Source organism: Cydia amplana, chromosome Z (assembly GCF_948474715.1).
Source record: "Cydia amplana chromosome Z, ilCydAmpl1.1, whole genome shotgun sequence".
In the NCBI taxonomy this organism is placed as follows: domain Eukaryota; kingdom Metazoa; phylum Arthropoda; class Insecta; order Lepidoptera; family Tortricidae; genus Cydia; species Cydia amplana.
The window spans coordinates 38,861,019-38,883,228 of record NC_086096.1 but is presented as its reverse complement, the minus strand read 5'-3'; the positions used below and the strand labels follow the sequence as shown (position 1 = coordinate 38,883,228).

At 39.8% G+C, this 22,210-nt stretch overlaps 1 protein-coding gene across 3 annotated transcripts in view; it reads left to right on the top strand.

Annotated features, from left to right (window-relative positions):
- The first annotated feature begins 16,598 nt into the window (after nt 1–16,598).
- Nucleotides 16,599–22,210, top strand: part of LOC134661528 (early estrogen-induced gene 1 protein) — a 62,493-nt gene continuing 56,881 nt past the window's right edge. For all 3 annotated transcript variants that reach the window (XM_063517649.1, XM_063517647.1, XM_063517648.1), the window contains exon 1: nt 16,599–16,827. In XM_063517649.1, the coding sequence (XP_063373719.1) occupies nt 16,682–16,827 (146 nt within the window). In that variant the 5' untranslated portion in view covers nt 16,599–16,681. The remainder of the gene's footprint in view (nt 16,828–22,210) is intronic.

Here is a 22,210-nt window from a genome sequence, read left to right as displayed (position 1 = left end):
TCAATATGGGAAGCCCTAACGGTTCAAAATGTAGAGAACAAATACATCAAGATTTTGAAATACCTCTATGACAATAATACTAGCAAAGTGAAACTGGAGTCTACGGGCCCACCTATACCAATTAAAAGAGGAGTGAGACAAGGGGACCCTATATCTCCCAAAATATTCATAGCCGTGCTGGAAATGGTTATAAGCAAATTAAACTGGAAAAGAGCTGGCTTGAATATCAACGGACAACGTATCAGCCACCTGAGGTTTGCTGACGACCTAGTCTTGCTGTCAGAAAACAGTGTAAATCTGGAGTATATGATAGACACTCTACAAAAATCAAGCAGGCAAGTAGGCCTAGAAATGAATTTCAGTAAAACAAAAATTATGACAAATTCATCAAAGCAGCCAATGATCATCGAAGACGTACCACTTGAATATGTCGATTCATATATATACTTAGGCAAGCTAATCTCTTTCGAAAAAGAAAGCAACGAGATGGAAATTGACAGAAGAGTAAAAGGAACATGGAAAAAGTATTGGAGCCTAAAGGAAATTTTCAAAAGCCAGATACCTATACAGATTAAGAGAAAAGTCATGGATACCTGCCTATTGCCATCGCTCACTTATGCTTGCCAGACGTGGAAATTCACGAATCAAATAAAAAATAAAATAACCTCCTGCCAACGAGGTATGGAGAGAAGCATGTTAAAAATCAGAAAGATTCAAAAAATACGGCACTCTAACATAAGACAAGTATCTGGAGTAACAGACGCCCTAAGCTACTCAAAAAAAATGAAATGGCGGTGGGCAGGCCACGTAGCCCGTATGAGCGACGGTCGCTGGACAACGGTCCTAACTAAATGGCCAGGACCGCTCGGCAAAAGAAAGCGAGGAAAACCAAGAGCCAGATGGGAAGACGACATCACACACGCGGCTGGCAAACAATGGATGACACAAGCCAACGATAGAGACCATTGGTCATCTCTGGAGGAGGCCTTTACCCTCAGCTAAGAGGGGTTCTCGCCTGACATTGCTTCACTTTATTATTATATTATATTACCATTGACTATTGACATTTAAATTACTATCTGCATTTTGATGACTGTATTATCTTATTTTTTTATATTTTTTATTATTCTAGTATGAAATGACATGAAAATATTCAATTTAGTTAAATGTATTAAACTTAAATAAAAAAAATGCATGATAGAATAGGGACCTATAGAAATGTACTGTGACTTTCTACGAAGCATGTCTTTATGTGATAATTAATACTATGTTATGTGACTGTATATTTTATATTCGCGAGAAATAAAAGGCTTTTTTATTTATTTATTTTATTTATGTACCTTACAGTGACAATAGTATGAGGTTCCTAGCGACTTTCATATTGATTGTCACTCTGACAAGGTACGAAATGGTAGGTACGGAAATTAAATTATGTGACTGTACAATACAATACTATACAAATATTCTTTATTGCTCACCAATATAACAAAGAACATGATATACAAATTAAGCATAACTTAAACTGTACTTTTAGAATTAAATATTTTTCCAATTATTTGTCCTTGAGGCGCACCGTGATCACAGTTTCTGGTTTTAAATGACTTCCGCGTTTCCACAGTTACCGGCATTGAGCGTAAAGATCGCGAGACAATAATTTACAATTAGCACGACGTCTGTCCAAAATCACTAGGACAATGAGGTTTCCCATTGTATTTACATGTTACCTTTGTTGAAGCGTAACCCTGAAAACAGGCAATTCGCGAGAATTCGTACACAACATTCGCTTCCTATACGGTACGTTACCAGTTACCACTTAAATATCTTAGGCTGTTGGTAAAGAGAAGATTCGCCATGAGTTTTTATTTATTAATATATTACGAGTAACTCCTCATGTCTCGAACGTGGATCCGCAATTCCGCATACGAAGAAACCTTCTGAGAATACGAGGAAACAAGTTGATTGTAAACATTACTTAAATAATATTTTATGTCAAAAATATAGGTAATAAATTAATAATCATGAAAACCACCCTTTTTACTTCCTTATAAAACCCAAAGAAAGATATACAGTCACCAGCAAAAATATATGACTGTGGGCAGCCGTGCAAAAATATCTGATGCTCCATTGGAGGCATAAGTATATGACAACACTACCTCGGTAAAAATATGTGATGCTTTGTGGCCGGCAAAAACATCGGTACTCTGTATCCGCATAAATATCGGATCGGATCGCTTAAAAATATTTGATGACTCATAAAAATCAAAATTATGGGATTACTCTCATCTGGCATAAATATCTCTCCAATGTGAATGCAAATACATCGGATGGCAGACGGACCGCCTATATATCTGACACGAAATTATGAAATATGTCATCAATCGGCAAAAACGAACCATGCCTGGATAGCATAGAGCCTTACATTGTTTGAAGTGATTTGACAATTCACGAAAAGAGTGCAGACTTGTCACTGCATATGTCTGTCTCACATATTTCATTTGCAATTTTAAATTGTGACATAATTCAGGTAGACTTTTAATAGACAATGTGGCATAAACCTCCTTCTTACATAAAAAATAATGATGAAGAGGTCAACCTGTGAGACTGACAAGGACAAACAATAATAGCGCTTTCGCTGCTACTCCTACTAAAAGATACATAAGACTATCCCGTTTAGTCATTTCCCCCACCCCTCATGCCAGATCCAGTTATATACTAGATTCATGATTGCAATACGTTACAATTCAAAATTATATCCAGTTTATTCCGTCAAATCGATGATAGAATGTAATGTGAGACAGACATATACAATGACAAGTCGGCACTCTTTTCGTGAATTGTCAAATCAGTTTATACAATTTACGGCTCTATACCAAACATGTATGGTTCGTTTTTAAAGGTCGATAACATATTTGTGATTTTCCAACGTGTCAGATAAATAGGCGGTCTGTCGTCCATCCGATGTATTTGCTTTTACAGTGGAGAGATATTTATTCCAGATGAGAGTAATCACATAATTTTGAATTTTATGAGTACTCAAATATTTTTAAGCGACCCGGTCCGATATTTATGCGGATACGGACTAACGATATTTTTGCTGGTCACAAAGGATCACATATTTTTACCGAGGTAGTGTCGTCATATACTTATGCCTCCAATGGAGCATCAGATATTTTTGCACGGCTGCCCAATTGCCCATAGTCATTTATTTATGCTGGTGACTGTACAATTGCTTACAATTATTTTAATTTAGTATTTTGACCATTATTGTCAATCCGAAGCACATGTAAACCCATCTCTTACAGAAAACAATAAACTTTTGTATAAGACGATCTTCCTTGCAGAGGGTACTACCTAATTGTTCATCCGGAATTTGTTGTCCAGACGCAGTTACTTGGATCAAGTGAAAGAAAAAGTAGGGGTCGTATCAAAAAGTCAAAAAGCTGGCGCAAGATAGGGAAAGCTGGAAGATACTCCACCGACAAGAGAATAACTACCATTCATGATGATGGGTTGATGACTCTAGTATAAATGAACTGTATATATTGCACACTACTATACATACTCTTACTTACAATCAAAAATTCAGAACTGTCCACGTGTACGCAGAAAATCTGCTGGTATTTTACAACAACCCACTTCAATTCCATTCGATTGCATTTGTTATCATACGCTTGATGGCACACAACCGTGATAAAGTCAAGTGCAGTATTGATAACGATGTTGGTTTTAAAAATATACTGAAATGCAATGAAAATGTGTAAATTTTGATACAAAGTTTCCCTCTTATTTCTTAGGTATACAAATTGGAGGCATTGGGTTTAAACGTGGACGCGTACCTACTATTTAATAAATTTCACGGGACTTACGATACGACTGGGAGTGGGATGTACCTACCATTAATATTTTTAAAGAAATTTAAAGTGTGCAGTGCAGTCCTCAATCTGCGTGGGCCATGGGGGCTAAAGCTCAAAACCTATTGAGTCCTCTTGTGTGTACGTATAGGAGACCTACCTATGCCCAGCCATCATCCTTACTCCTTCCTTCCACTGATATACAGGGTGTCCCAAGAAGTAGTTATATACTGAAGCTGGGAGGTAGAGGACCTAGAGGGCTATCTGAATCACCCCCATGTATGTTCCGCGATTTTTCGTATTTTCGGAGTTGTGATTTTTTTTTAATTTTTCTCCTATCGCCGAGTACGATGAGATTTTTATTTATGGTGACGTGAATTATTGCGGTAGATGCTTAATTTTTTTTGTGTGCTAAGCTGATAGATAGGCCAATTCAGTATGCTAACATTTACTATCGTTAGATCTCTGAATGGAATTTAAAAAAAAATTAATGCCAAGAAAGATAAAATTACCCAGTATGTTTTATTTTTCTAAGCGCCCTTGAAGTTGTGAACATACTGGGTAATTTTATCTTTCTTGGCATTAATTTTTTTTTATTCCATTCAAAGATCTAACGATAGTAAATGTTACCATACTGAATTGGCCTATCTATCAGCGTAGCACACAAAAAAAATCAAGCATCTACCGCAATAATTCACGTCACCATAAATAAAAATCTCATCGTACTCGGCGATAGGTGAAAAATTAAAAAAAATCATAACTCCGAAAATACGAAAAATCGCGGAACATACATGGGGGTGATTCAGATAGCCCTCTAGGTCCTCTAACTCCCAGCTTCAGTATATCACTACTTCTTGGGACACCCTGTATAAGTTCTTAAGTTTGATTGTATAATATGTATGTATATATGTAAGCATAATTTAGCTAAACTGTAGAAAGAACTGCCTGCGGTATTTCCGGACCGATACAACCTTCAAGAATAGAGCGTACTGCCATCTTAAAGGCTCTTGTGTTGCGGGTGTCTATGGGCGACAGTAATCGCTTACCATCAGGCGACTCGTCTGCTCGTTTGCCTCTTAAGAGCTCGTTCCCACTATGTCGGATGTCGTGGCGATTTTTAATCGTGTGTCGTTGCCGCTGTTCTCACTATGTCGGATGTCGGATCCGGATTTCAATCGGGTGTCGGCGGTACTGTTCCCACTAGTCGTCTGTCGTGCACGATCGCAGCTGGCGTGTATTTTTCGAGTGGGTAGCGAGGCTTAGTACAAGATGAACGTCGACGAAATGTTTGTGGTTTTGTATTATTTGCGAAAGAAACGATTAGAGGCAGTTAAAAAAAGGAGATATTGGGTACACCCAATTCTCAGGGAAAGATTTACCTTAGGAATATTTCAGAATTTGATAGCTGAATTAAATCGGCGCGGGCGAAATCGTTCCGACATCCGACAAAATGTGAACAGCGCTATATTCATTCGTACGCGAGCGAGACACGACACGATTTTTTTCCGGGCTGGGAGGGCTGGCAAAACGCACGACATTTTATGTCGTATCCGACACAAAATCGTTGTCGGACGAGTGTGAACAGCTTCATATAAAATGTTCTGCCAGTGGAACGTACGATTAAAAATCGCCACGACATCCGACATAGTGGGAACGAGCTCTAAGTATAACATTTAAAAAAGTTCCACTGTAAACAAAGACATCGGATGCTTTAGTTTGTCGGGCGATACAGAGATTTTCAGTTCGTTTGTAAAATTTACCTTCATCTTATTTTTCCGACTCACGTTCCGGGCGTCCTCAACTCAGTAAGCATTCTAACATCGCTTGGCAAACACTCAAATTCAGAGGATAACTTCACTGGCGAAACTTCGATACTGTCTACTGCAGGTTTGGCATGTTTGTTACAGTCACGTATTTTTGTTTATGCTGTTCCGTTGCCATAATATAATAGTGCGTTTTAAATTATTATCTTTTGGTTTAATTAATTCATGCTTTACGTTTCGAGTGACTTATAACATCTCTTCTGTGAAAGACATCTTTTGTTTTTTCTCTGCACACTTTTTAAGCCATGATTCATGCATGAATATCTCCAAGCCCATATTGTGTGATGTGTCCCACTGCTGGGCAAAGGCCTCTCATGTCTCCCGCCAGTCGTCACGGCTTTGTGCATGCTCCCTCCCGCCAGTCGCAAAACGAGTCCAGGCCGTCTCGCCATCTCCTTTTCGGTCTGCCTCTACCTCGGGTGATCTGTGGTGCCCATGCCCATTATAGGCTCTATAAAAACCGGCATCCTAGCATTTTTAGAAGTACTAAAATAGTTATATTTCAAATTAACGCTTCCGTTACAGCAAGCTTTAGTGTCGTCAATAAACTATCTACGACTTGTTTCGTGATTCGTGACTCGACAAATAGCAATTGTCATGTAAATTAATACAATGAAACTATCGGCGTGGCGGCTAACACGTGATGTGCCGAGAAACGGTCGAGATGACCGTCTTGATTCTCGAGATCTCTAAATGATATCTTGATGTCTCGACCGCTCGAGGTTTTTTTAAATCAAAACTTAAAAAATGGCTTCTCGAGCAGACGTTTTACGACCACAAGGAGCTATTTAATTAATTATTTACATAATACTGTAGTTACACACTGTAACCTATGTATTAGACATGTAAAATATTATCCATAAATTATTATGATTATGATTCTTTATTTATTTCCCTTCTTAGGTTAGGGTTTTTTACAATATGGATATAAAAAAATTAAAATATAAATCAAGATGTTGGTCGAGACTCTTCGCTATTAGACCGTTCGCTGATTATGATTATGATTTGACGGCCGGTCTGGCCTAGTAGTGACCCTGCCTATGAAGACGACGGTCTTGGGTTCGATCCCCGATAAGGGCATTTATTTGTGTGATGACCTGATGACCACAGATATTTGTTCCTGTCATGGGTGTTTTCTATGTATTTAATTTAAGTATACACGTCGATTACGTCGTTGTCTGAGTACACACAATCCTTCTTTAGCTTACTGTGGGGCTAAGTCAATTTGTGTAAGGACGTGCTATAATTTGAGACAGTTGGTTTAAACGCCCCGTATATTTAAATCGTCAACCGCCACTGGATTCCTAAGGTCGCATAAATAAAATCGAGGCACGTGCGCGAACGGTGTAAGTGCAAAAATAAGGATATTAGCAGTCCGATCGGACCCGAATAGGTGAGTCAAGGCCGTCACGTAACAAGGACAATATCACTCTTAGGGCTCGTGTACAAATCACGTGAGGTTCGATAGGGGAGAGGGACACGAAAAAATCGGACGAAAGAACCTCACCAAATATCACCAAGGGGCGGGGCAAAATGTAGCCAAACCTCTTGATTTGTGCACAAGCCCTTAAGGTGCAGTGGGCTCAGCTAGTTCCAACTAAACATTTTATATCCACATTAACCTTGAGTACTTGGAATGTTCTATAGTGTCCGAATGTTACCTAAGATCCTACATTTCGGAATAGTACAGCTTAATTTATTTGTACTATACAAGAACATTTGATTCAAGTTTGTCGCACCGCACCGCACGGCATTTTCCTCTTGAAAAACGTAGGGTCGACCTTGTGGCCCTCGGCTCCGCGACCGTTGCCGGCCTTGACTTGGTAGACGAGTTTCGGCGACGTCACTAATGGCATCAAATAAATAAGATCAGAATAACATTAATTATCAGGGGCCCTATTAGGCAAGATGACATTCTTTGATAGAGAACGCCAATCCAAATACTCACCGTGACTTTTCGGAGCATCTGTCATCCCGATTTTTTTTTGGTTTCTTTTGGTGGTTCGATTGCCGTCTGGAAGAATTTTGGAAAAAGTTTGAAAACTAAATAAATCTCGTCGCAATAAGATTGTGCAAGATTGTCATCCGACAAGTACAGTGTACTTATAAAAAGAAACCTTGAACAGACCAAGCAGTTTTCTCTTGAACCATAGACCGTCGCACACAGACACTGCAATGTGAAGTGGTCACGAAGACTCAGCGACCACTTTTGTACTTTTGTCTTAACCTGTCATTTTGATCTGAAATAGATGTCATATACTCATCCATGCAGGCAAGGGCAGCTTCCGGTCCCTTACATTACATCTCATTAAAGTGTCAAAAGGGCCTCTACTCCACGTGTTCGCTTCGGCTCCGCGCACGCCTCTATGTCCGGGACACCATTGTTCCGTGATGAATAAATACATAGTACAGTCGCCATCAAATATATCGGAGCGGCCGAGGTGCTCACAAATATCTGAACACGCCTTTATTGTCAAGGCGCTAGGTGCGTGTTCAGATATTTTTGAGCACCTCGGCCGCTCCGATATATCTGATGGCGTCTGGTACATACTAATGTAATGTTAAACAACAGTAAGCGGTCTGTGTCCCGAGCACCAGTAACCGTGCCATTGGCGCAAAAAACGTACTCGGTTCAATTAGCTACTGTCAACCGTCTTCACGACGATCCCGTGACACTTGACTGTTGACTGCTGTCATATACTGCGTCACAGACCGGACATACACGATTTTAATTACTTTTTGAGGTTAGCTGGAAGAGATCCCTCATAGGGATAAGTTCGCCTTTGTACTTTCAATTATATATCTGTTGTGCACAGCTGTTGCTGTTTTTACAGAAAATTCATAAGTACGAGTTGGTACATTATGTTATTAAATTGTTTAATTGTGTACTTAGTGTAACAAAACATTAAATATAGATCGTTTTCGATTTCCAAGATTTTTGGTGGTCATGTTCAATACCGGTAATTCCGGTATTGTGGGCCGATATCGGATATCATACTGCTTACTGGTATAGGGAATCGTCCGATATCGGACGCCCTTCAGCCCAGAGGGCCTATCGCGAACACCGAAGTTCCCAAATTGCAGGCATCTTTCTTTTTTACTCCGATTAAGGAGTAATTAAAGTGACAGAGAAAAATGGCCGCAATCTGCGAACTTCGTTGTTCGCGGTGGGCCCTCGGTCGTCACCCGGCGCGTTGACCCCACGGACACGTTAAATAACATTGACATTGTCTCCGTCTCGACGTCCGTTTGTCTGTTTGCGTCGCCGTTGCGTCACTCTCGGGTCTCTATGCGAAACGTCTCGTTTCGTCTTTGACCTCGCGTATCGGCGACAATAATGTCAGCCCCTATGACATACCCGATTGACTGGTTAGATCATTTTCCCAAAATCATAATTTACCTGTAGCATAATTTCTATTCGCATTTTTTCCTATTCTTAATTTACACCAGACGCATTCATTCCTAGGTTACATTTTTCTCATAATTAATAATTTCCAAGTCGTCGCCGCGCCGCTTCGCGTCTAAATCGCTCACGTACGAGTAGGACATACCTATACGTATCAACGGTTTGTTTCATCCTCGCCGCGCCGCGCCGCGTTCGCGCGTTGTCCGCCTACGTAAGCCGTAGCGTTAGGCGATCTGAAGCTACCTAACGAACCTAACCTACCTACACTTTTTTCCCCAAAGTGTAATGTTTTCATGGACGTCACACTAAATTAATAGGTTAGGTAGGTTAGGTTCGTTAGGTAGCTTCAGATGCCCGAAGGGCAAACCGCCCAGAAATAGAAGCCCCGCGAAACGGGGCTTCGTCTAGCTAAGTTGTAAACTAAATGTTTTTTGTGTGGGGTAATCGATTTTTTGATTATAGAATAAACGCCGTAAGAAATATTTGTGAGTAGCTAAATTGTCTAATGGGAAAATATGCGAATGGAAAAATCATGTCAGGAATTAATGTGTCTGGTGTAAATTAAGAATAGGAAAAAATGCGAATAGAAATTATTCTACAGGTAAATTATGATTTTGGGAAGATAATCTAACCAGTCACCCGATTACACGCATAATGACATATCTCCGCAGATTGACACATACACGAAATGACACTTTGGTGAAATGCCATAAACATATTCCACATACGCGATATGCCACGTCGGTCAAATTCGCTTACGCGATATGCCACATGGGTGAACTTCGCTTACGCATATGCCACATTTCTTATAGGTATAGTATGTGAATATACCAATAAATATGTGACTCTACATCAGAGACGGGTCCTTATGCCCATAGCTCTCCAAAGCAAAATGAAGTGGAAAAATTCACTATCTCAGGCGAGAGTCGAACCCGCGACTCTGTATCACTAGCCCATCGCTCTGCCAACTGAGCTACTGACTGTATAAAAGATTATGGTTTAACCGTAAGCATCTATAGTTGTTACGAATATTAATAGTGAAGTGATAGTGTAGTATTGTATTATCTGATCACAGCCCACATTGGCATGCTGGCGGCGCTCAAGCTTGACTCATGCTGCTCGCCAGGGTTGGCACGTTGGCAGTCATCTCCCGTCCTCATTACGACTAGTCATCTTGTGTCATATCATCATAATTAAACACACGTATAGGGTGACGGTATAACCCTACAATCCTAATATATTTCATAAAAATATTTTATTTTTCCCTTTAAGTAAGGTTTAATTTTATAAAAGATGTACCTTATTTTCTTTTTGAAGTATGGAACGCTAATGAAATCGCTCTTATACTGAAACCCTACAAGAGTACGCCCCCATCCTTTGCGAATTTTACTAAATAGAGCACGCGTGTATGCGTCAACCTTTGATAACGTCCATATAGTACACACAGGCCTGATTACTGTTTATTATTAAATAATTTGAAATTATTTTACCCGTGTCTGGGGGCACGGCAGTGCCCCCGCCAAGTCGAGCAAATGTAATTTTGTGCTGGCTGAAGCTAGAACCCTGAATTCTCAGTAATACGAGGGGCGTTCAAAATATTCTCGGTATTGATATCTTACGACCTCTTCTAAAATTTCTTTCGTTACTGGCCGCTAAGGTTTATTCATTGACATTAAAAAAAAGTATAATTCGAACCGAGATAGTCTTTTGTTTTTCTGCAATTGCTGAACAAACATGAACATCATGTGCGAATTGACAATGTTAACTAAATTAGAACATCGATGCGTGATAAAATTCTTGACAAAACAGGGTAAAAATCAAAAAACCATAAAAGTGGAAATGGATTGTGTTTACCGTGAGTCTGCTCCTTCTTTATCTACCATTCAAAAGTGGTCAAGCGAGTTTAAACGCGGAAGGGAGAGTATTGAAGATGACCCTAGACCTGGCCGGCCTGTAGTAGCTACTTCACAAGAAAATATTGATAAAGTGGAAAAACTTATATTGGAAGATGGTCGAGTGAAGGTAAAATCTATAGCACAAGTAACCAATCTCTCTATTGGTACCGTACATGATATTATACATGACCATCTTAATATGTCAAAAGTAAGTGCAAGATGGGTTCCGCGAATGCTGACTCGGCTTCAAAAAGACATGCGTGTAGCTTGTTGTTCCGATTTTATTGACCTGTGCGGTGAAAATTCTGATGAGGTGCTGCAAAGAATAGTTACTGGAGATGAAACCTGGGTTCATCATTATGACCCAGAGAGTAAACAAGAGTCCATGCAGTGGCACATTAAGGGTTCAGCTCATCCCAAGAAGTTCAAGGTCATCCCTTCAGCTGGCAAGGTCATGGCCACGATATTTTGGGATTGTGAAGGAGTATTACTAATCGATTATAAAGAAAAAGGTGTAAATATCACAGGACAGTACTACGCTAACATTCTACGTCAATTAAAGGATGTAATTAAAGAAAAGAGGCGAGGAAAGTTAACCAAAGGTATTCTGCTTCTGCATGACAACGCCCCCGTCCATACTGCTCATATTGCCAAGGCAGCTATTGTTGAATGTGGGTTTAAAACTGTTACTCACCCACCGTATAGTCCGGACTTAGCCCCCAGCGACTTCTTTTTGCTCCCCAATCTTAAAAAGGATCTGCGTGGAAATAAATTTTCTGACGATGAAGCATTGAAGGCGGCAGTGGAGGAGCATTTTTACACGAAAGATAAAAAATATTTTTATGAGGGATTAAAAAAATAATTGATCGATCTTTTAAGTGTATGAACATAGGGGGGGAGTATATTGAAAAATAAAAATATCAAACTTTTCGTACTTGTTTGTTTTCATTCTCATACCGAGAATATTTTGAAAACCCCTCGTATATAGGGCTTAACATGCTTAAGATATATTCTCAAAAACATTAAATTTGAACTTGTAGTTTAAGAATTATTGTACATCACAGTTCCTTATTTTCGACACTGACACACTCACTCACTTACTCACCTACGATCATCATAATTCTAAGGTACTTCTAGCATACCCACAAGCTTCAAATTTTAAGCATAAGTAGTTTTCAGCTTATCAAGCCAAAGAAAACCTAAATATATTGCAATATCAGTCACGTTTTAAACATCTAAGAACTGCATAAGTAAGTTGGTAATTCCATATAAATCTATGCTATTACAAAGTTACTGTTGCAGTTCCTACAAATAGTAGGTAAAATAAAGGTACACTACGATGTACGATGTGAGTATGAATGAAGATGTGTTTAGTTATGATATGTGTATACATAGTATAGGTATGAGTACTCGAAAAGAAGGACTGCCTACAAAAAGAGATGAGATCCCATCAAATACATTACATGTAAAAAGGTGCAAGTCTCGCAACGCTTCTACTACAAAAAAGTTTTGAGATGTAATGAAAAACCAAGTCGGTTATTTTAATCAGTGCCAGGGGGTGTTAAAACCGTATCAATAAGATATCTTTAATTTGTAATACATATAATGCGGTGTCGGTGTAGTCTGTGGGTAAAATGAAAACGGACGCCCGGTAATATCTAGATATATTTGCAACACATCTAGCCATCAATCTCTATCAGATGCTATTGAGGTCAATATGAGGCCGATTTGCATGACAAAGTGAGGTCCTCTCGGATTCTCTGTCACAGTCTGTGACTCACGAGCGACGACCTCTCACATCTCAGACGGGTGTTTGAGGTCGGCATCTAGATGAGGGAAATAAACTCAAGAGCAAATAGAGCAATCAATAGCCGTTTTGCATTGCTCTTTATACCTCTCGCGTCTAATGAGGGTCCCTAATGTCCCTATGACAGTTCCTTCAAGTCTCTTTTGATTGGGCTTAGTTTAAAAAGTAAATAAAGTGTTTATTACTTAAATGTTTCATTTTTTAATAAATTACTACTAATAATGTGCTCTTTCAAAAAATGTCTTCAAACATTTTACGTGACAGTTACTCCATAAATGTTATAGGGCCCATCATTCGACGTGAGATAAGATGTATAAACTAGTGGCTCTGTGAGCTGTAGACCTCGCGAGCAGAGCTTAAAACTGAATAAATGTATGGCAAAAATATTTATTAAAATATAGGTATAGTACATGTAATATAAACAAAAAATTAAAAACTACATAAAGCTACAAACAAAAATTAACGAATACGCTTAACCCGCGCTTGATAAATAAAAAATACGTAATTTTTCATTTTTTTTCAAAATAAAAAATAAAATAAAAAACAACTATACGAAATTTAAGTATAAAAAAAATACAAAAAGTTATGTAGCAGTATACAATTACTGGGGATGGAACCAGGGACCTGCCGATGCAAACAAAAAAGCGAACGTTTGCAAAATACGCCATTATAGTTCTTACTAAAGCTGACGAAATTTAGCTACTCATTCTCAAGTAAATACTAAATATCTAAATACCGCCAAAATCAGCGATACAAATTTTCTGAATTTTTGGCCATTTAATCTATAAACATATCTCAAAAAGAAAACTCTTATGATACCGATACGACTATTTGTTTAGGCGGGAGCTATCACGACTCCGCCATTTTGAAAAATTTCCAAAAACCGGATCGACAAATTTTTTTTATTTAGTGTTAGAATTCGGTCACAAAATTTTACGAAAATCGGTTAAGAATTGCGACCTGTAGAGGAGAACATCCGGACATACAAAAGCAAAATGCCCGAGTCAAAACGTAGACCTTCGCTACGCTTCGGTCAATAAAGCTATAATGGTAATATACCTATATTTTAATATGTCTCGTTTCCAAACAAAAAGTCCTACTTTGTCACTTGCCATAAGGACGCTTTGACAGGTTATTCTTATAAAGATACAAGCACAATCTCGTCCTTATGGTAAGCGACAAAGTCGGACCTTTGACTAGACACTAGACTTCGACAGGTCCCAGCGCATTAGAAAGAGACATGTGACAATAGCCAATAGGTGCAAAAGAGAACTGCCAAAAACCGGGTTTGAAATTTCTTTCAAGGCCCCGTGCGCGCGACCCTTGCCATTTAGAGGGGGGTGGGGGGTTACATAATTGTCGGCAGTTTGGAATAGTGCCACTGGATTCATTGCGCGATGCATTCCACTAAAATGATAAGATTTAAAACAAACAAGCACATTTTTAAGAATTTCAGAATACCCGGATGAATTTCATACGACTCTTACGATAACAAAATGGGTCTAGTCAGAAGAACATTCTACTAAATTAAAAAGAAAAATTTGGTGACAGAGGCGACCTTAGAATCTACATTTAGTACACAGTACGCGCGAAATGTATATCTATAGTTCTTATTTCCTTTACTTCATGTATTTATTTTATGAAATCTTAATTGCAGTGAGTGAGAACCTATAATTGGCTCTGTGATTCTATTGTAATTTCTGGATATATGTAGTCCTGTTGGTTTTCGATGTACTAAAATAAAATAAAAGGAAACACATCGCACAAAGGGTGGATTTAATGCTATAAGACATTCTCGAATAGTCAATCTTTAATTCCGGAATTTTCTAAACAAACTGATTGAAATTGAACTGAGTTTATTTCGCTACCCGTCAGCGAAGCATGTGGCAGGCCAGACATGTATAACAACCATCACATATCAGCTTATCGGCAAATTAAAACAGATACCGAATGGATCAAAAACATAACTGATAACATTATAATAGTTATTTTCGATACAAGTGCGAAAAAGAGGAAATTCGAAACGAGTGGCGATAAATTAAAACACGACCGAAGGGAGTGTTTTAAATCGACACCAGTTGCGAATTACCTATTCGCACGTGTATCGAACAACGTTTTACAGTACTAACTTTAAAGTGCCATATGTACTGTAAAGCGTTGTTCGATACACGTGCGAATAGGTAATTCGCAACTCGTGTCGATTTAAAACACTCCCTTCCGTATACCTATATTTTAATTTCCTCTTTTCCGCACTTGTATCGTAAATAACTATTGTCGTGCCAAAAATTATGCCCATCGTTCGGGAAGCGCGCATTGTTGTTTACACGCTACAGTTTCCTGTTACTGTTTCCATACCCTCAGCCTTGACGGACCAGACGTCTATAACCATCCCATATCAGCCTATCGGCGAAAACAGACGTGGTTTTGGAATGTTGGCCCACTGCCAGAACTCTCACATTGGAGCTAGGGCCTCTGGTTTATTCCTATAAAAGAATTAATTGTTCGGGTTAGTTCCCGATTCGCTAGATTCTCATATTGGGTTGTGACGTCCTGTCACGTCCTAAAGTAAATCCGGCGAAACAAGAATCCGACGAATCGGGAACTAACCCTTCAACGCGTTTGCAATCTGTATATTACTAGTGGTTACACGGCCACTTTAGTTTAGTCCAGGGACCGGTAAGGGTTGATTGCACCAAACCGCTTGTCAACGTTAAGAGGATAGGGGACGATCGGTTCTCCTGGAGAAGCAACCGTAGTCCCCATTTTCCTCTCTGAATGCTATTTTTTTTTATTTGATGTTTTTAAGTAAAACTATGTCCCTTCGTTTGCGTTTCCCACGGCTGGGCTAAGGCCTCCCCTCTGACCCCTCATTTGGTCCTGTCCAATGCACACTGCTAAAAACTTCTAACAATAAAATCCTTAACAAAAAGTTCCCGCCTTCGAGATCTCAACTATAATTTACTCAACTATGCCTCTGCTCCACATTTTTATACGTGGGATGCATCCCACTGCACACTGCAGTGCATTGCTTTGTTCGTTTTGCGATGCATCTGAAATTGCATGAAGACGTACGAGTGCGGGGATTAATTCATTGTAATGTAATTACTTTTTCTCGTGCAGTCAGGGAAAATTCCTGACGTTGTCTGCCCGTAAAATGTAAATACTTTTTATTGTATAAAGATAACTCTATGGCATAACGACAGATAGGGACACACGACGATCAACAACCGTTTATGAATAACGCCATTAAGGGTTAAGTTAGGTTCCCCTACGACACTGATATTCCGCAAGCACCTCACGGACTATTGTTAGCGTGTAACATGTGACCTTGAAAGTTTGTATAGCTTGATGTCTAGCGAGCTTGCAGTGTGAGGTGTGACCTACATATTTTAGAATTCAGAATGCATAGGACACATTCTTCTACATATACCTTCTCCGTAGGCAGACTAGTATACGCATGACACTGCTGTATTAATCCAGTAACTCAATACATTATAGCGTTTGCGTCAACTCCGGTTGTTCTGATTTTTTGCATAGGCACTTGTTTATGATGTTGACCCAATGACTAATCCAAGTTTGTGACGTCGAGCGCACAATGCAACTGTGTCAAAAATCTAAAAAAACGCGGATATTTCGTATTAACAATTAATTAATATGATAGTTGCTAGAGGGACCTCATACTATTGTCACTGTGACAATGTACGAAATGGTACAGAAATAATTAAATTATTTACCGTACTACCCATTCTCTGCTATAAAAACCCCATGCAGTTTATAGTTTAACTCATAGTTAGTTTTGGATTGCATGACCTTGAATAACTCAACCCCCTCTTTTCCAGATCTCCGCGATGCCAAGCACGTAAACACATGTGACCGTCCGGCAAGCGATCCACGCAGTAATGGCGTTCATGACCAAGAAGAAACGGTACAAGTTCGGAGTTCAGTGCTGTCTCGAGGAGCTCACCGAGGTGCCGTTCGTGTCGGCGGTGCTTTTCGCGAAGGTGCGGCTGCTCGATGGAGGGAATTTCCAGGACCATTCCAGCCGGTAAGTGTTAGCTCTAAGACTTGAGACCTTATGGATGCAATCTAGTGTTCATGACCAAGAAACGGTACGAGTTTGGAGTTCTGTGCTATCTCGAGGAGGTCACTGAGGTTCCGTTCATGTCGGCGGAGGGAATTTCCAGGATCATTCCAGCCGGTTAGTGTTACCTATAGTATTTCAGAGGGCTCGCGTTGTAGACAATATATTAGGTGTCGAATGTCGATCAGCTGGACAAAACTTGCAATAATGGCGTAACAAGAAAAACTACAAGTTAAAAAGGCGCATTGTACGTTGTACGGTTCGAGGACTTTGCAAGTGAGTTTCGTTAAATTGAGGTATTTGATCGTTCGGTTTTCGGTTGAATTAGTTGTTCCTCAGTAGTCGGCATATTGATTTCTCGATCTGTCTGTCTGAGCCTTCAAGAGAGGCGTAAATTCAGGAAATTAGAAGGGAACATAATACATACCGCTTTACCTTATAAATACTTATAGTATTAAGGTTATGTTCACTGCGAGTTGATTTCCAATGGCTTTGCGAATGCACTTTTTAATAATTTTTAATTCTAGTATGTATATTATTCTTCTTCGTCTTCTGCTTTCCAAAAGTTAATAGCGACAGATCTAGACTACAGCACAAGTACACCGTTTACCTTGTTCGAATTTCGAATGTCATGAATGCCCTGAACTGAATGAACTCTTGAAACACAGGCTCATCTGACTCATAAGTTCTATACCTATCACTTGACGTCTACATCTCTCATCCCGATACATTTTGTCTATTCGTTTGACTTTTGTCGATGTACGATTGTCATCTTGGCTAGGACCTCGGACCCAGACCGCGGCAATTAGGGCATGCAGTACCGGTCCCGGGACCAAGAATTTCATTTCCCGGTTCTGGGTATAGCCGGAACCGGGATTCCCGGTTCTTCCCGGTTCTCTAGGCTTCTTATAATTATTTTTAAGAAATTGTTTGTGTTAGCGTTAATGACTTATTTTCATATAAATAATTGCATAAATATTCATAAATGACTTATTTTATAAAAAAATAACACTTTATTAGGGGTTCCAACCTATTTTACGAAATTAACCGGCACACTTTGCCTCCGCCTGGGCATTAAGGTGTACGAGCCACACGGCCGTAGGCCTCCGCCTGGGCATTAAGGTGTACGAGCCACACGGCCGTAGTTGATACACTCATCACTATGACGGCACAGATACCATAGAAGAAGATATAATAGAAGGGTCAAAAGGTAAAAATTCAACCTGAGAACGGAATATTTTCATATAAAACCAACTTACTAGAAGAATATTCGAATATAATATCCTAAAACTAAACTACTAAAAGATAACTACTATTGAAATGGGAATAAATACGCAAACTGATGAGAACCGGGAAGTACCGGTACCGGGTCTTCAGTACCGGTTCTTTCAGCACTATAAAATTCCCGGGAATTCCCAGGAATTTGAGAACCGGGAATTCCCGGGAGCATGCCCTAGCGGCAATATGGCCCGGGCGCGCGACGCTAGCGTGTCGTCACCGTGTCGTCACCGTAGCAGGGAGCCCCGACGCAAGCGTCGTTATGTTAATTGCCGGTGAGGACCCGGCTCGGAGCAGGAAGCCCGTGTTGTCTGAATATTAACGAGCTGTCGTTGCGAACGTCTGTAACGCTCGCGAACGCCCAACGGAACTATATATTTAATAATTTTAGTAATTAGTACATAATGGGTATTAAAACAAAATCGGCCTAGTGCGGTGCGGCAGGATCGGGCGCTCTGTAGCCACACAATTTTTATACAGTTTTTTTCCTAAGATGGATTAAAGGTTGACTAAGGTTTAAAACACAGACTGCTAAAATCATAACGACGAAGTCGGGTAAAAAGTCGACGTCACCAGAGAGTTATTCATTGTACAGTCTCCGTCAGATATAGGTAACGGAGCGGCCAAGGCAATAGAGGCGCGTTCAAAGCGCCTAGGCCGGTCCAATATATCTGATGGTGACGTGATGGTACCTAGTAGAAATCGAAAAGAATAAGAAAAAAAATTGTCGGTTCTTAATCTTGCCTACTTTAAAAATTCCATACTTTTTAAATGTGTGAATGAGTTCAAATTTTGCGTTCATGTTCCCTTAGTACTACAGATAAAACTGCAATATTATATTAAACATAAGCAAAATAAAGAATAAAAATAACGATGGGCCTTCTTTAACGCTGGTACAATCATTGAATCCTAGACGTCACGCATGCCACTGCACTTCTCGAACGTTCCATAGACAATTCGGTTGTTGTAGCGTTTATTGTAACGTTTAACGTTAACGATATACCCTTCCTTATCTGTAACGAGCCAGACGAGCAATTAACGAGTTAATTCCTGCCAGATTAGGTAATCTTGTCCGTTTTGTTTACCGGTACAGTCGCCATCACATACATCGGGGCGGCCAAGGTGCTCAAAAATATCTGAACAAGCACACTAGCTAGCGCCTTGACAATAGAGGCGTATTTAGATATTTGTGAGCACGTTGGCCGCCCCGATATAACTAATGGCGACTGTACTAGTACGAGTATATACATCACGGTTTTCAAAGTTAAAAGTAGTGTTCAATTTGACGTTTCGTCAACTCTCTCGACTTTCAGTTTAGGCGATTATATTAGGCGTTCTTGTCCATCTAACCATTTAAGGCCAATTCAAAAGTTTAACTTGCCCGCGTTATTAACAATGATGCCAAACGCACAATGAAGAATCCCCTCTCGCTGTCGCCGACGTCACTACACGACACCCGACAAACACCGACGGAAGTAAAGTCCGTGACAGTGACGCCTCGACGTGTAAACACGCCGACGTAAATACGCGTCTAATAATAAGCAAGCGGCGAAGCCAAAATATCATAGATGGATTCGTGTTGTATTTATTTTTATATGACATTTTTGATGGTGATGGAAATTTTTGATTGAAGTTTTTAGATTTTTGACAGGTTTCGGAAAGATGGTGGTTTGTTTATGAAACGGGCGGTACCGGGTTACAGTCCAAAATACATACGTACATACATTGTAATGAGGGAGAATTTTCGTATTCAGTATTCAGTTATCTATTGATTTCATAGGTAACTACATAACTAGACGAAACATAAGAATAATGATCACTTTGTTCTCGAAATTGATATATTTTGTACCTTTTCTTATTCCCAAACATTCGTACAGTCAGCAAGAAAAAAATACTGAGCTGGCTAAGAGTTCAAAATTAACTAAGAACAAGAGCGTGTGATGGTAATTTTAAACACTTCACTTGCTTAGTTGCTTCTGCTGTTGGCTGTATAATCTCTTACATCTCTTTACTTTACATGGCAAACGAAAGTGACCAACAAATTACATTTTGTCGATATTACTAGGACTAATAAAATTATCTATTAATCTCAACTGATAACATTGTTCCCTGACTGGACATGGTGTGCATAGACAGAAGATGATTTCCGTAACTGCTTAACTGATATGCGGGTCCTTAACTATGAGGAGCACAAACGATTTGCCTTACCACCATAACCCATCTTTATCTACTCATTAGCGTGCGATAAAGACAGCGGTTGTGAGTGGTGTGACGTCAACGTTTGTCACCTGTCCCGCGTCAGGGCGTGAGCGCACGTCATAGATGAACAGAGCGCCTACCGCGAACCACGTTCGACGTGTTGCCTCTCTGTCACACTTGTAAATTCGTACGTAAGTGTGACAGGGAGGTAACACGTCGAACGTGGTTCGCGGTAGGCCCTCTGGCACCGCGCCACGGAGCCGGAATAATGTGGGCATTCCTTACGGCACGTAACAAGGCTGGGGGATGGAGGATGTTAACTGTACATCGGTGGACCTTATGCTTTTTAATAAGGTCCACACCGTCCACCGATGTACAGTTAGGAGTGTTGCTGTTCGTACAGTCGCCATCAGATATATCGGAGAGGCCGAGGTGCTCAAAAATATCTGAACATACACTCTAGCGAGTCTAGCGTCTTGACAATAGAGGCGTACGCAGTTATTTGTGAGCACCTTCGCCGCTCCGATATATCTGAAGGCGACTGTATAGTGCGACATTAATTTATATACATAAATTAAATTAAATGGAACTAAAAACAATCAACTAAATTGTTGCCATGTTTGAGCGTTTTACGTCAAAAATGTGACAGTTACGTAGCCCTCAATAATTTTCTACATTTTCTTGTCGGACTATACTTAGTATATCACGGTTTTCAAAGTTAAAAAGTGTTCAAGTTGTCGTTTCGTCTCTCGACTTTCAGTTTCACTTTCCACGCGCAATTATCGCGAGCGACCGACCGTCGCGTCGCGTCGCCCGCGCAGCTAATGGATCAATAAATCAACGACGCTCGTTTGTCGGCGACGCGACGCGAACGTGGAAACAGTGTCCTTTTACTGTTTTATTAATTTTATTGTTTAGTTCCTGGCTCAAAAGCGATACAACACAACCATGGAGTTGCTTCACGCGTGTGTCCGTGAGTCTCTGAATTAACTAAACAATATGGTTAATATATCATATTGTAAAAATAAAAAAGTAGACGTGCATCCTACTTCGAATGGGGTATCATTTTATAGTCCTCATTAAACCAGTTTTAAGTTCCTTACACAATTTTTCATTTTAAATGTCCTTTTAGGATCTATAATTTGAAGTTTTGGTTTTAAATTTACCTTTTTTATTACGAATTGTTACGAGTAAGCGGAGGAAATTCGCGAAAAGTGGCTAGAACATTGTAGATTAAAATTCGAAATATTTATATCAGTGTGCTAAAACCTTTGTTAAGTGGCGGTATCATGGTCGCATTTTTATCACTTGTCATTTCATGCCTCACTAAGTACGAATACTTACATACTTTTTAGAATGTGACAGGCATGATGAGTATGATGACATTGACAGATGATAAAAATCCGACCATCTTAGCCGTTCCGCACTTTAACCGGTGCCCTAAATTGTAAATCATATACAAAAAATCCCGCACGGTAATGATGGTTGTAATTTTCCTCGTGACAACGCGACAAAGACATCGACAAAGAGATCGCGTGGCGTTAAAAAGCGACATTTTATCACGTGGATATTAAAGCCATCAATAATTCGCCTGCCGTTGTTCAAATGGACTAGCTGCACAATTGCCCAGTTCGGCCCGCAGGATGCCGACGCTTAGTGGTTAGTGGCTGGTATGCGCATGCGCGCGAATTGAGCAGTCAGAGTACTCGTTATGTTATAGCGAGATAGTGAGTCGGAATCTCGGGTAAATCAGAGGGCCTCCCGCGAAAACCTTTTTTTTTACTCAATTTGCAAACTTCGATTTTCGCGGTTATAGAACAGAGTACACTGAGAGAAAAACTAACAAAAATACACTTATAATTACAAAAAT